Source organism: Limulus polyphemus, unplaced genomic scaffold (assembly GCF_000517525.1).
Source record: "Limulus polyphemus unplaced genomic scaffold, Limulus_polyphemus-2.1.2 Scaffold3, whole genome shotgun sequence".
NCBI lineage: Eukaryota > Metazoa > Arthropoda > Merostomata > Xiphosura > Limulidae > Limulus > Limulus polyphemus.
In genome coordinates, this window is record NW_013665613.1 from 703,454 (window position 1) to 718,921 (window position 15,468).

General features: G+C 32.3%; 1 protein-coding gene across 1 annotated transcript in view; it reads right to left on the bottom strand.

Annotated features, from left to right (window-relative positions):
* Window positions 1-6,849: 6,849 nt before the first annotated feature.
* LOC106468724 overlaps window positions 6,850-15,468 on the bottom strand; it is a 22,830-nt gene continuing 14,211 nt past the window's right edge. The window contains exons 4-5 of the mRNA XM_013929201.2: window positions 13,594-13,720; window positions 6,850-9,880 (exon numbers count right to left, since the gene is read on the bottom strand). Of these exons, the coding sequence (XP_013784655.1) occupies window positions 9,586-9,880; window positions 13,594-13,720 (422 nt within the window). The 3' untranslated portion in view covers window positions 6,850-9,585. The remainder of the gene's footprint in view (window positions 9,881-13,593; window positions 13,721-15,468) is intronic.

Sequence of the window (15,468 nt, forward strand, 5' to 3'; positions counted from 1 at the left end):
TTATATTAAAGTTTTTCTTCATTACCCATTCAAGCCGTCTCCAGCCATTATTAGTCTCAAAGTGGGTTCCTCGTCATCGAATTTGAAATTAGCATATTGTGCAGAACTTTGGCTTTATTGGACTGCTCCTGTCTGTTTGTAGAATGGGAGAAATTTTTGTTTCTACACTGAGGCCTTCTCCCTTCTCTAAATTATTTTAACCTGATTAATAAGTACAAGTAACAAATAATACCAACACAGCCTTGTCTCGCTATTGTAAATAGAGCTATGTTAATACAATAGTGTTCGCTCTACATTATTAAAGAATAAATATAAATCATCATCATTACATTCTTCTTAGCCTTAGCATTGTGCAAGTAGAGGAGAAAAAGGTTCTGCAAACATATTGTGTGACATTTTAATAATTATTTGTATTTACTAACTGTTTCGCTTTCAGTTTAATTAAGTTTCAGCTTAGGCACAAGTTGGGTAGAATTTTCAGGACTCGTTCAGTGAAATTGAGTTTTCGCGAGGAACCTTCCCCCTCACATCCATATAGCAAATTCTTAGGCATTGGATCTATCCATCACCGTCTCAGATATACTTGTTTTGGATCTAACGATCCCTAGATATCTATTTTTTCCCTGCAAAATACTCTGTGTATACCGATTGGGGCGAAGGGAAATTAGCCAATTTCCGAACATCCCAGTTCTTCAGACCCCAAATAACTACCATGGTAAGTGAACTAAGCAACTTTAACTTCGGCTTAGGATCAGGCTATTGATTAAATTATATGGTGAAGTGTTTTTTTTATGGCCAGGATGCAGTAGTGGTGACTACAAACAGAAATTGAGCTGATAGAGGTTTACGTTTGGAAGTTTTTGTAAGAAGAGGTGGCTAATTTCAAAATGCGTTTTTTAACTCAAAGTTATTAAGCTGTGAAGCATCTTTTCATTGGTTAGCGTGGTACTGTGACAGAGTTCCTTTTATGTGTATTTGTTTCTCCATGTGAGTAGGCGTATATGTGACATTCATTTTGAGTTTGATGAGAGAGGTTGTCCAGTGGTTGCTGACGTCAAAGCCATGTTCTCAGTAGAGCGTAGATTGGTGTAGTTTGATGTAGAGGGATCTTTTAATTTTCTTGATTTTTCCAATGGTAAGCCGCGTACAGAATTTGATGTTGGTCCCAGTTCTGTAATTAAGTTCTGCCAGTGCTGATTTTTCCAGATGTGTCAATCTAGTTGCACTCTTATGCTATTTTAGTATTTGTTTTATTGTTCCACCTATTTCGCCAATGTTTCTACATGAAGACTGTATTTTGTAGAGCAGTTCTTTTTGTTTTAACTTGTTGATGGATTTATTTCATTACTGTGTTTTGGAAAAGCTTTCCAGATTTGAAACAAACTTTTATGTTGAGCTTTCGTGGCATAACCTTTCGAGTTTCTCGCCTGATTTAAGAATTATGATAAAGCAATTTTAGTTTTGTGGTGGTCTTGTTGTCGGAATTAAAATTTGTTCTTTTATTGGAGGCTGAGATGAAGCTTGTAGGATAACCACTGTTTTTTAAAACTTTTTCCCATGAAGTAGCTTTCTTCTTAAAACTGGTCTCAATTGTAGACCTTTCCTGACTCTGTTAAATATACTCACTATTTCCTCATTTAACTGCCTCCGAATGATGTGCAATGAAAGGTAAGGTAGTTGTTGTAATCTTATTAGATGTAGAGATCTAAAAGTTCAACCAGAAAGTTTACAAGTAAAGTTCAAACCATTACTCCCGTTTCTAGATATCAACAGAATACTATAAGAAATTTCCTCGAAATTACATATGAGGATTCAACTACGCAGACAAAAATGTAAAGTATTATAGAGAGGTTTTAACAAACTTAAAAAAAAAGCTCAACATAAACCAAGAAAACCAAAAAAATAAAATACAAAAAAAGTTTGATTCTAAAAACCAAACCTTCAAACACATACAACGAAAGTTTAAGACGAAGCATATTAAGAAACTGGAAAAGCTTATCTTGCAAAACTGAACTAGAAACAATGAATCACAACTTATCAAAAAACCTGATTTCCCGATTCTTTAACCCACATTGAAGAAATCTCTTGTACTTAATTTCCATCCAATCCCTTTTAACATCCCGATCATAAACATCATAGCTTCCATAGAAAAGTAGCTCGACAACTCTCAACAACAGAAGGTAATGAACTCAGATTCCTGACTTGATCATCCCTCAGACAACATGAAATCTTTCAAAATAAGAATAAACGATCATTCAAAATCTGAGGAAAGATCATTCAATATATATTTTACCAGCAGACAAAGGAAACTGCATAGTAGTAATGCGCAAGGCAGATTATGGAGAAACTATAAACTATAATGAAGACAGGACCCTACAAACGAAACAGTGAGAAATCAACAAAATTATCAAAATATTAAAATTTGTCAACTACCAAACATAAGCTAACAATAGAGGTAAATCTTCAAAATATGCAATGCAGATGTTCCAGTCAGCTCAGTAGTAAGTGTCATAAATTAACTTTACCCCCAAACAACACGAGCTAAAATGCTCAACTTACTGTATGTTAATTTTTCAAACAGTCGAAAACACAAAATACTTTGTAAAACTAGCTAGAACTTTCACAATTAATCCATCTGACTTTCTGATTAGCTTTGGAAACAGTATGTTCCCAGCATACTTATGAATCTAGTCTTTTCTAAAGTCAAAAAAAAAGTAGCAGATATCTATCTTCATCACCAAAGAAATATCAACGTAAATATCATAATGAATTTTTTTTAAATACTTCACGAAGTACACCTACTTTCACTTCCAAAATGGATTATTTGAACAAATATACTAATGAGATCAGCACTCTCATTATTCCTCAGTGACATTTACATGGAAGAATTTGAAACTACAGTCCTACAGACAAGAACCCTAATATTCAAGATAAGGGAAATGCTATGTAGACATCTTTGTAATTTGGCCACATGGGCAATCAACTCCAACATCTAAGTTCAGTTAACTTGGACATACAATAAACCTTGGAAATAGAAGAAAACAAAAAAATGTCATTTCTGGACATTCTCATTCAGAGACAATACGATCACCTCAGTACTACAGTATAAATACAACCAAGTATTTGCATTACAAATCCAACCATTCACAAAACCAGAAAAAAATGCAGTGGAGACCAAGTTGAAGAACTACCAACTTCGTTTCAGCCTATAAAATAAACAAAAGTCCACAGACCCAACAACAAAACCAAAATTACTTTATCATTTATCCTTAAATTAAGTTAGAAACTCAGATTATGTAACAAATTCAACGTAAGTTTATTTGACATCTGAAAAAATACATCCTAATTAAAGTGAAACAACATATCAAATTAAAACAACAATAACAATAAACGAAATACCTTGTTCGTATGTAAAAATAAAAATAGTGGAAGCAGGCTGAATCATAGAACAAATACAAAAAACTAAAAAGCACATTTGAAATATCAGGAAAATTATAGATTTCATTTGCATCAAATTAACCCAATCTACACTGAACATAGACAACAGTTTTAACACCAGTAACCTCTAGGCTAACTCTCTCATCAAACTACGCTGAATTAATGATGACATCGAACAATGCACTTCCAGATTCACCTTCTCACATGGAGAATCAAATACACAGGAAGGGACTCTATCACAGTACCATGCTAACCAATAAAGGCACTACACAATTAACATTCACTTCACATTAACAAGAAGACTGTAAAGAAGGATGTTCATCCCAGACTTTGCTCCTGATTGTTCACGTTTAAAAACTTTGTCATCACATGCTGACCAAGATAAATGCATCAAGCCATCTGCAGTTGGTAAGGTAAGTACATTTAACAGCGTGTCACCCACAAAGATGCTTTGTCTTGGTGACCTGCAGTTCAATAGGCAGAAATGTTCTAGTTTTGTTATGCATTTTATCGTAGCCTTTTCACGAGTGCAATACATCAAGCAGTTCAAAAGATTATTGGCTTCATTAAAGTTATACTTGAAAACTACAAGTCATCTCAACCTATAAAAAGCCCAAAGTCGCGCCAATTGCCAGACACAGTGCCAAATTCGCCCAGGAAACATTTACAAGCAAATTTGCTAGTTAACTTGAATCGCTGAAAAAACAGGGACTTCAAAGTACGTTGAACTTATTTGTCAGAATTCCCAGTTATCATTAAGAGTTCAATTCAACTGTAACTTTTCCTATAGTTTTTATGCAAAAATTTTAGCTGTCCTATATTTTTACCTAGCAAGCTTCTCGTGGTCTGCTGTGCCGAAATTCCACTACAACTTAATAGATAGATCTAATAATATTTGTAAAACGTCAGAGCAATGTCTTGCTACCAAATATTGATCGAAAGCTTGAAAACTAAAGGTTGATTGCTCTTTCAGTTTTTAAATTTCTCAACCAACCAACTGTTCTAGTTATAAAATCATCAAGTGGCTACCACAAAATATAATGCATTTAATATGAAACACCACATGACAACTCTTAAAATAAGGAACATCAAATCCTTTCAGTCAATGACTGTCCTAACTACTTCTTTTGCCATCCTCTCAAACGCAAGCAGATTTACTGTTTTCACATATCCACCATAATTAAATAGTGCAGACAGGCACCTGCTATCAGATATTTAACTGCTGTGCAGCTGAGAAGTATGTGCATCTGGTGAGACCTTTACATTTTTCTGGCGGTTCAGATATGCATGCATCTTCGCGAATGTGGTGTCATAGGACTAAAATCACAGTGGCATGACTCAATGTGCAGTAGCACATATCACTGCTGCAATCATAATGAAACGACATATCATGCAACACTTTATCATTACATCTAATGTCCTTGGCTGTCAGACATGGTCTGAAGGCACTGGCAATATGCTTTGTAAGTTTGGAAAGTTCCTGATTAACATCAAGGTCTGTATGATGATAATGGCATGTCACTTGCCGTGCCTTATGGTGTTGTGAAGTGTGCTAATCTATGTCTAGCTCAAGCATCTTGCAATTCTCTCCAGTCAAGGTGATGATCTTCTTAACCAGCACCTTGGTGTCCCATAGAGGTCACCCAAGTATATCTTGGTACATTCAAGGTGCCAAATCCACTATGACCCTTCTCTATTGTCCTATCTCCAATTTATGGGAAGTGATCACTGAAGACTGTTGTGACATAGGCACCAAGGAAAATCCAGAGAGATCCCCACCAACCTCATAAACCTGAGGACAGACTGATAACTCAACCATCACTCTCATCATTTCCTTTTTAAAGCTCTAGATCCAAGAGAGTGCTTTTCCTAGTTCTTGTCATATTTTTGATCTAATCCTCACTTCAGCTGTGACTTCTTCCTGTATGCTACAAGTTCTACATAGTTTTAGAAAGTGCTCTTCCACGATAATGATTATTGAATGTTAACAGGTATCAAAAAGTCAATCTGGAAAAAATGAAGCAAGTTCAAAATAAACCCCATAACAATAAATACTTTAGTTTGGCACTAAAATGTTACTTTTTAACTAGTCTGTGCTATTGAAGTTCACCAATATCCAGCAGATAAGTTTAAAAGTATCCACAAAAAACAGATTCATAAAATGTTCTGCGAGAATAAGTCAAATTTAGACAGTGAGGGGGGGGGGAGACATAACTGAACAAATAAACAAAATTTTTATTCACAGTAGTCATGTTTATGCAAGTTTTACTGATTTAAAGCTTTCCTTTGACTCACAGAGTCGGATGAGGTGAGAGACATTCTACATGCGTATGAGGATGTGAAAGGATTCCATTCTGTCTTTATCCTGTATAGTGGACGATGACAAAGGGAATTCAGATTAAGCACACCAAGTTACGACCAAAAATGTTGCATACTTCACCACCACCCCCAATTCATACCCATTTGCACAAGTATCTATATCTATGCCAACCCTTGTAATGGGCTTGCTCCTATCCAGAAGGGACAGACACAGGGTCAAAGAGAGATGATTCTCAAGCCATTGGTGTATGCAACCTAAATCAAATAGGACTGGTACATTTGGTACAGAACACCTGCACAAAAATGTAAACATTTTGTAAATATACCTGACTAAAGATATATTCTTCTGTAGTCTTAACACTAGTAATGGTCTTTAGTGATATTAGCTTTCTGACAATACATGTATAGTTACACTTTCACAATCGTTTGTTTGTTTATTAAGCACAAAGCTATACAATGGACTATCTATACTGTTTCCATTACGCATATCAAAACCCAATTTTAAGTGATGTGAACCCCTAGACTTATTGTTGAGTCACTGAGGTGGGCTTTCATGATGAAGTTACTGAGATGGAAAGCAGTTTTTCAACGATCCTTGTATGGTGAAAATATACCTTAGCGAGCATTGTAATGCATGCAGATGGTGACAAGTTATTTTGGAATGCCTTGCCTAACCAAGAGTTAAAATGTTCCGTTGAAGAGACTCCCGTCAAAACTGGGATCCAACAATTATTTTGAGCATCCTTCAAATTAATGTGTTGGTTATAAACTACAATGACTTTCAAACCATTATGAGTGGAGATACATTTGAATGCTCCATAAGTGTGGTGTTATTTTTCAAATGCCTTTCAGTCAATTGGTCCAGTATATATTCTCCATTACTTTACAATCTTTACCATCAGTCAGCCCAATTTTTTAATACTTCCTCCATCACCGTTTGGGTATAAGTTATGTCTAATAGTCTCAATGTTTATAAGCACTGGCTAGTTTTAAAAGGCCCTGTCTTGTATATTACTTGTATTATTATTTTATAGGAAAACACCAGTGACACGATATTCATAAAGTACACAAAAACTTTAATAATACTTTTGTTAAATAACCAAGCAAGATAGTAAATCCCAACAAATCATGACTGTGAATACTTAGAAAAATAAAAACAAATTCCTTAGTATTAAGTTATAGATAAACACACACATTCCTAAAGTTACAGTTTTACATTTAGCATATGTTTTTGTATATTTTGATAATTAAGAAACATTTTTTGATAAACATCAATAATAAAGAAATAAATCCACAAGCACTATGTATTAGATATTCTTAACATAATGTTATCATATAACCCTAAAACATATCTAAAGAGTAAAAGTGGCATGTTTCTTACTTGTTCAAAGAAAGGTAGAAGTTTACATTTCTCCCACTTATAACTGACTTCTGATCAAGGCGAGCTATATACAGAGATTAGAACTAAAAATCAACCAGGTAATGAGCATAGCTAATTAAATATATTGTTCTTACATTTTTACTTATAATAATTATAATGCATTTTTTCTTTTGCTGGATACATTCACTCACCTTTCAAGGTTATAGTAGTGACAATAAAATGTATTGAATTTCATGATGATAATCATTCTTCAATATATCTAAGACAGTAATACTCTGCTTTGCTATTCTACAAGAAAATGTTGAATATTCTTTATCCTCCTCAGAATACTAAGTTTATTTATTATACCTGCTATTGTGTAGCAATATAATGTCAAGAACTGAATAATGGCCAATGACACTTTTTCTTCATTTCAAGTATCCAGTGTGTAGGTTTTTCTTGTAGTGACTATAAAGCACATTCACATAAGAAATTTGTTTACTACTGTTTTTGTTTTTAATGAATGATGGATTTAAAAATAACGTTTAAAAACTTTAAGGACCCCAAAACATTTGATGCCAATTTGATATCTGTGTGAGAATACTTATTTAAATGTTAGTGCTTTCAGACTATTCATACAATTGTGTGTAAGTGATACTTTGTTACACCAATTTAATTAATATATTGAAATAGATTAGATGTATATTTATGCAATGATTGATAAAAAAATCTTTCTTTGATATACTTTGGCTAATTAAGTGTTAGTGTTGTACTCTCAACATATTTCTGTGTATATCATTATTACTTCTAAACGAACTTAGTTTTTTCTATATCTATAACTACAACAGAATTATTTGTTCTTGTTATTCTACTTTTATATATTCAAATATATGTTGTTTTTTATTTTTCCTCAAAATGAATAGGCAAAAAAAAAGGTGTAGTCTGAAAAGGAATAGCTAGTATATTTTTTAAATATATGTGCACTGTATGCTAAGTTAAGATTTACCTTACTGAAAATAATATTATGTTATCTTTTCCTTCATATGATTATGGTTTTGGAATGTTCAACTTAATGATATATAAATCTGTAAAAAAACAAATTTAGTTTTTTTTTACAATTTATAATGTTATTTGCTTTGCCATTTTACAACATAAAACATATTTTTACATTTTATTTGATCATTACCATAAAAGTTATAATGCACTTTATAGATTTTCTATAACAAGAGATGACAACAAACTGTAACCTTGAAAAACCATTTAATACTTCAACACAGTAAAAATGTAAGTAAATTTTCCAAAATTATGAAATGTGAAGAAAGATCTGACAGACAGCAGTGTAATGTGTATTTTATATTTCAACATATAGAGAAATATAGATTATATCAATCAATTCTGCCTTCTGATGACATTTGAAAAAAGAGCCATAAGGTGTCTACATCTCATAATCGAATATTCCATGAGCAGCAAAAAAGCTAGGACTTGTAAATGTCCGTTTCGTTTGAAGCATGTTAATGTATACATACATTAAAAAAGAAAACATACAAACTTTTGTCTGAGCTTTCAATTCCAATTAGTTCGTATCATCCAAATTTGACGTTTTTCATCTTAATTGCGAGAGTTCCAGTTTGAACCTTGTCGGCTTTTTTTAACATGTAACATTTATCATAAAAGCTGTTGGAATATCCCTCTATTCACATACCACTAAACTTTCAAAGCCTTTGTTTTAGTGCATTAAAATGTAGTATACCTACTACAAGCTTATATACAATTATACTTCTGCAAGGTTTCTCATGTTTTTTTTCTTTACAGAATTTTGAATTTTGTTTCTTCCTGATAGCTCTTCACTGTTGTTTGGTGTAAAACGGCAGATATGATAAAATTATTATATACTTATAAGACTCCACAGTTCTGTTATTGACATTTTAGAACACTTTTCATTAATTGTACTCTATTTTCAGTTTAAGTTTAGGTACATATAGTTGGGAATTCATTACAATCTAAACCAACACTATTCATATTTGTGTCATGAATGTTGAATAATCAAGTGTACGGATGATATTGAATGAGTATTTTTGGAGTTTATCTTAGCAGTAAGATAAACCAAAGTCAGAACAGATTACACTTAATCTTTTTCTGATAATTACAACTGGTGAAAAAGCAATCTTTCTCAACTGGGGCTTTGACTCAGGATGCTCAACTGATACTAACTGACCTGAGACCAGTACTCTATCAACTGAATTATCAGGGTTTCAAAGCCAAAGTTCACTTAGTTCATTATAGCATATACTTATATTCTGCCTTTTCTGTTGGCAGTGTGATGATTTTTACACTGCAAGTGGTACAACTAATGTCTAGTAGCTTGTGACTCTAGTGAGTGTAATTAAAAATACTGTTCAGCCTGGAGTCTTGATGAGTTCTGGTTATCAGCAAATCATTGCTGTAGTTTAATATGTTCCAGATCAGTGTCAAGAGAGAGGTTCATATGCGAGTTCTTCTTTGTTACTGGTTAAAGAAGAAAGACCGGTGTTAAGATGTGTAGAGGTGCAAGATGGTGAAGACAATGGTGCCATCCACTGGCGACTGATCCAGCCTTTTACATCAGACCTGCTTTTGTTGCTACTGGAGTCTTTGTTTATAGAATTGTGCCACCCATCAGCAATGTTAGCAATTCTACTGTAAGTACTAGTAATTGAATTCCTTTCCTGCTTATTCATACATGACATACTCCAGTTAATTTTTGAATAAGGTGGCCTGGATGGGCTGAAAGAAAGATATCAACATATATATATCTGCAAATATATATATAGTCATATGAAAAACTCATTTCATTACACAATGATCAATTACATAAAAACTGTAGCTGGCTTAATCTGAAAATTACACAATGCACATTCTGTTTCGAAAGGTCAGCTATAGGGATACATAAAATCACTAGAATTATTTTTTTCAATGAACTTTAGAGAGAGCAATCAAAAGACTGTCACTTTTACCTACATAACATTTTATGGAAAAGATTATGAATAGTTAATGAAATAGCACTGATAAATTTAGTCAATAACAATTCTCGGTAGAAAGGTGCATAACAACGTACTAACTAGTACTCTCTATTGCAGTGATTCTCAAACGAGGGGCTGTAAACAAAGCTATACTACTAAAATGTGATTTTAAATAACATTATACATTCTTTCTCTGGTTCAGTTACATGTGAGAATGAGGTGACTAAAGTCACTGAAAATGCTACTGTGATGTTTCATCATATCTATAATCCCAGGATCATAGCTAAGCACATGCATGTACACCCATGCAACATCATGCATAACATTGAAAAATTCAAGATATAAATTTTCTTTGATGATACAATCTTAAATACAATAGTTATGAGCTCCTATATATGACAAATTTGGTTATGCCAGTTTGTCTTTTACAAAAAAACAAACAAAAAACAAAGACCTTTGCATTATAATATTTGATAAGCATCTATTTGAAATGAATGTATTTAAACACAGTAAATTTCCGATGACGTTGACATTGATTATAAAAATTTTGGTATAGTTTCACTAAAATAAAGGATTAGTTTTCTTTTAAAGAGCTGAGCTATACCAAAAATTTAGTGTTAGTCCAAATTTATAAGGTGGTCATTCCGAGTGTTATGTTTAGTTAAAAAAAGCATTGCAATGCACAGCAGTAATAATTATGGTATCCCCATGTCTTTTAGTCTTTAACTTATGGGTCTGGTATTTCTAATGTACAAGGTGCTATCAGAAGAAAGTGTATTTTATCTGGTAGCAAAGTCATATCACTTTGGTTATATGTTTTTTTCTTTCAAGAAATACACTTTAATGTTGAATGTGTGTCAAATTATTCAAACCTTGCAGCTTAAATTTGGAAAAATGGAATGTCATCTTGGCTTTGTTTTTAACCTTTATTTCTATATTTCTACATTTTTAATAAATATAGAAAGGACACCCACTGAATTGGAAACTCTTGTTTACTGAAGGCAATATTTGAAATAATATGATTCACCTTTTTATCAACAATTAATAAACTGACCACTGGAAAATACGTATGGATAATTAATCAATCACATACAAAATCATAATTGTTTAAAAAGAGAGAATGTGTATCTGCAAAGAAACACCACAATCATGAACAATCTGGTCAATTAAACTGGATTGTTGAAATACATTAACAAAAACTTGCATATCATTTTTAAGAGATTTATACTTTCACTAAGATTAAAAAGTTATGAAGAATTGTTTTATGTTTGCGTTTTCCTGTTAATATTTCAGTGTGTTTAATCTGGGCTAAATATATGACATCAGTATCATTTGGAGGTAGCAACATAATTATTCAAAACAAACACTCATATTACAATTTACAACACTACATATTCATTAGTCAAGTGTTTTCCATGTACGTACTCCACTGATTATAGTTTAGAGAACTTGTTAAACAGGGGGAGTTTCCTAAATAAACAAAGACATGTACTCGCTATCTCAGCTAAAATACCATTCAGATAAAAGGGAAAGTACATATATAAATGACTACAAATATTTTTAAAAACACTATTTATTACTGTTAATTTAAAAGAAATAAATAAAAGCATAAAATACCAGTTTCATATCATCCAAGATACTTTTCGATTTCTACAGTAAATCGTTTCCAAAAAAGACCTACTAACAATGAAAAACTTCTAGCGTTTTTTGACCTTATAGCTTTATATATGTTGTAAAATCCCTCTGTATGTTAAACTGTGAAACATTTAATGTGGTATTAAAATTATTAATAAAATAATTTTCATAAAATAATCTCTCGTATTCTTTTCACAAGAATATCAAAAATGAAAATATTTGGAAAAAAAAAAGTTTTTCTAAAGTAATGGTTCCCAAACTCTTTTAGTCTGAGGCTACCTTGATGTGAATAAATAAGATTGAAGCCCCCCCAACCTATAAAAATGCCTCAAAATGTGATTTATATTTCACTTTCAGAATTAAAAATAATAATTACTCTCTAAGTTCAGCTATATAAAACCTTCAAGAAAGTAGCTGAAAATCTGTCATCATAAATATTTTAACACTGTAAGAAAAGGGGACTGAATTATTTGAGAGTCAAAAACACCATTGGTAGAGAGGTTACCCAACTAATGACCTAGGGCAGAGTGGTTATAGAAGCTTTTTGTAGTTTGCCTGTTATTTGTAATTAAAACTATTCATTATTAATTGTAATTATTATTGCAAAATTTTAGCAGCTCTCCTCATAGATGTTATTGTATATTTGTAAAAAAATGTTTAAATTTTTACCACTGATTATTTTGATCTATAAGGTTTTTAATGTTAAAATATTAGTATTAACAAAAATTAATAAATCTGTTAACTAAACACTCATCTTTGTCATGAAAATGTATTCAATGTAAGAAGTGAAAATCTCAGAGTGTATCTCAGTGGTGATAATTCATGCACAACTCATTATCACTATCATAAAGCTGTGTATATTTAAACAGTAACACTATTTAACTTCTTATTAAAGAGTGAATACAAATTCGTTCTTCTTAATGACACCTCAAGCTAGAGGTTTATACGAAACCACTTACTTTTTCAATAGAAAATATGCAAAACATCATTTGGTTCAAAAATAATCTTTCCTCAATCAAAAAACATGTGCAGTGATGAACATGGAAATTCATAGTTTTTGATGTTTTTTTGATATAATTATTTACTCAATATAAATGCATAGCTGCCATAGAACACAAAATGTAAAATTTCAATCAATCATGGCATCCTCCCTGGGAGTTGACAACCATGGTTCTTCATTGTTCTCTGTTCCTTGCAGCATGGACCAATTTTCTTAATTCAAGCTTCTCATTTCCAATCCATTTTCTAATATCATCAAGCCAAGTGAGTCTCTTCCTGCCTTTTGCTTTTTTCCCTTTGATTTTGTTCATTAAAAACTCTGCCAAATTTCCCTCACATCTAATTATATGCTCAAATTATCACATCTTTTTTTATTACGCATGTCTAGCAGTTGTTGTTTTGTCTTTTGCAAATTATGTAAGATTTGAGCTCTATGAGATATAATGGCTGAGGTTTTCCACAAACTAATCTCTATGAATACACAGATTTCAAAAGAAACAAAGATGTTTATGTCTCAGTATAATTTTTTAATATTCTTTATGACATACATTTGTAGGAAAATAGTTCTTACTCGAGCAGAGTGCACAAATCATACAAGAAACTCAACTGCACTGCATTATCACAGGCTTTTCAGTTAATGTTAGTGAATGTAAGTTTCCCAGCACTACCACATTATGACTACATGAACATGCAAAAAAATGCCATTTATGCGAGTTGTAGAATATTTGTTTAGGCTATGCAAGTTCATAAATGTGATTAAATGCCTTTATAAGATTCAGTTTTAGGTACTCTCACCTAAAACTAAACAGGAAAATGAAATTGTTATAAAACAAAATGACCTACCTAAACAGTAGAATCCTCAAAGTGGCTATTCCTGCAATATCTCCCAAAATATCCCCAACTGTAGCTTCAGGCTTATCAGTGATTTGATCAAGAGATAATGGTTTCCATTTCTTGAACTGTATAGCTCCTGGAGTAATTATAAAAACTTTAACTTACAAATGTACTATAAAACAAAATGAACATTGATTGTTATGTTCAAAAATATATTATTACTGATAATATACTTAATAATTCAACTCCTCTGATAATTAAAGAAAGTTTTATATGGTTTAATAAACTACTGGTCATCAGTCATTTCAACCATTTCAAAAAAAAAAGTTGGATGGTTTGTTTCGCTACAGGTAAAATTTGGTATTTATATTTATTTTCAACTCTTCTTCAATAACAAGTGTGTAACATTAAATGAAATCTTGTTTCTCTCTTGAAGGACAATTTGATGTTTCTTGATGTTAATGAATTTTACCCAAAGCTACTCTGCACTAGCCATCCCAAGTGATAGATTAAAGGGAAAGCAAAGCAACTAGCCAAAACCATCCACCATCAACTCTTAAGCTATTCTAACCAAATAGTGGAATTGAACTATCACTGTTTTACATCACCCACAACCATAAAATGCGGAGCACAACTTATAGAAAGAAAAGGGTAGCTGCAAGTAAAAAATCAGGTTAGCTAACAAAGAGTATGTTAGATAAAATTAAAGAAAAACATCATACATTTAAGAAATTTAAATTGACTGGTATGACAGGAGATTTAGAAGATTAGAGAATATCAAGAAAGTTAGTGAAACAGGAAATTAGGACATGAAAAAGGATGTATGAAAAAAAAAGGTTGGCTGAAAATATAAAAATTAATAGTAAGAATTTCTTTAAATACATTAATGGTAAACAAAATGTTAGGATGGGAGTAGGGCCCTTAAGGGATGATAAAGGAAGGCTAATATTTGATGAGATGGCAGGGTTATTATATTTTAATTTTTCTTCTGTTTTTCCTACCAAAGATTTAAGCAGTATTCCACATCTTGAACAGTTTAAAGATGGAAACAAGATCAAACAAGATGACTGCATTAATTTTGAGCTGGTTAAGAAAAAATTGGATATTTTAAAAATGATAAGGCTCTTGGGCCAGAAAATATTTCCCCAAGGGTTTTGAAGGAGGTTAAAGATTAGATATGTGAGCCACTTACTACTATTTTTTGTCTGTTCTTGAATAGTGGGCAAGTACAAGTGGATTGGAAGTTAGCTAATGTAACTCCTCTTTTCAAGGGAGGTGATAAAAATTGTCCAAGTAATTATAGACCCATTAGTCTTGCATCAGTTGTGGGAAAAATTTTGGAAAGTCTGTTAAAAGATGCTTTGCAAAGTCATTTAGCAAAGTTTAAAATTTTATTGGATAGTCAACATGGTTTCATTAAGGGAAAATCTTGCCTTACAAATCTTTTGACATTCTTTGAAAAGGCTACTGCTTATGTAGAAGAGGGTAAGGATGTAGATTTGGTGTATCTGGATTTTCAGAAAGCATTTGACAAGGCGCCACATAAAAGGATTGTAAAAAAAATTGTCTCTTTAGGTGTGGGGGATAGGTTAGCAAATTGGATAGAAGAGTGGCTGAATGGAAGAAAGCAGAGGGTTGTTACAAATGGAGTTCAGTCAAACTGGATTAATGTCTCAAGTGGGGTACCTCAGGGCTCAGTGTTAGGACCTTTGCTCCTTTTGATTTACATCAATGGTACAGATGAAGGAATGGTCAATAAATTACTTAAATTTGCAGATGATATTAAGGTCTTGAGTGTTGCTAGCTGTGATTAACAAAAGGATTTAGATCATTTAATGAGTTGGGCAAATAAATGGCAGATGGGTTTTAATCATAATAAGTGCA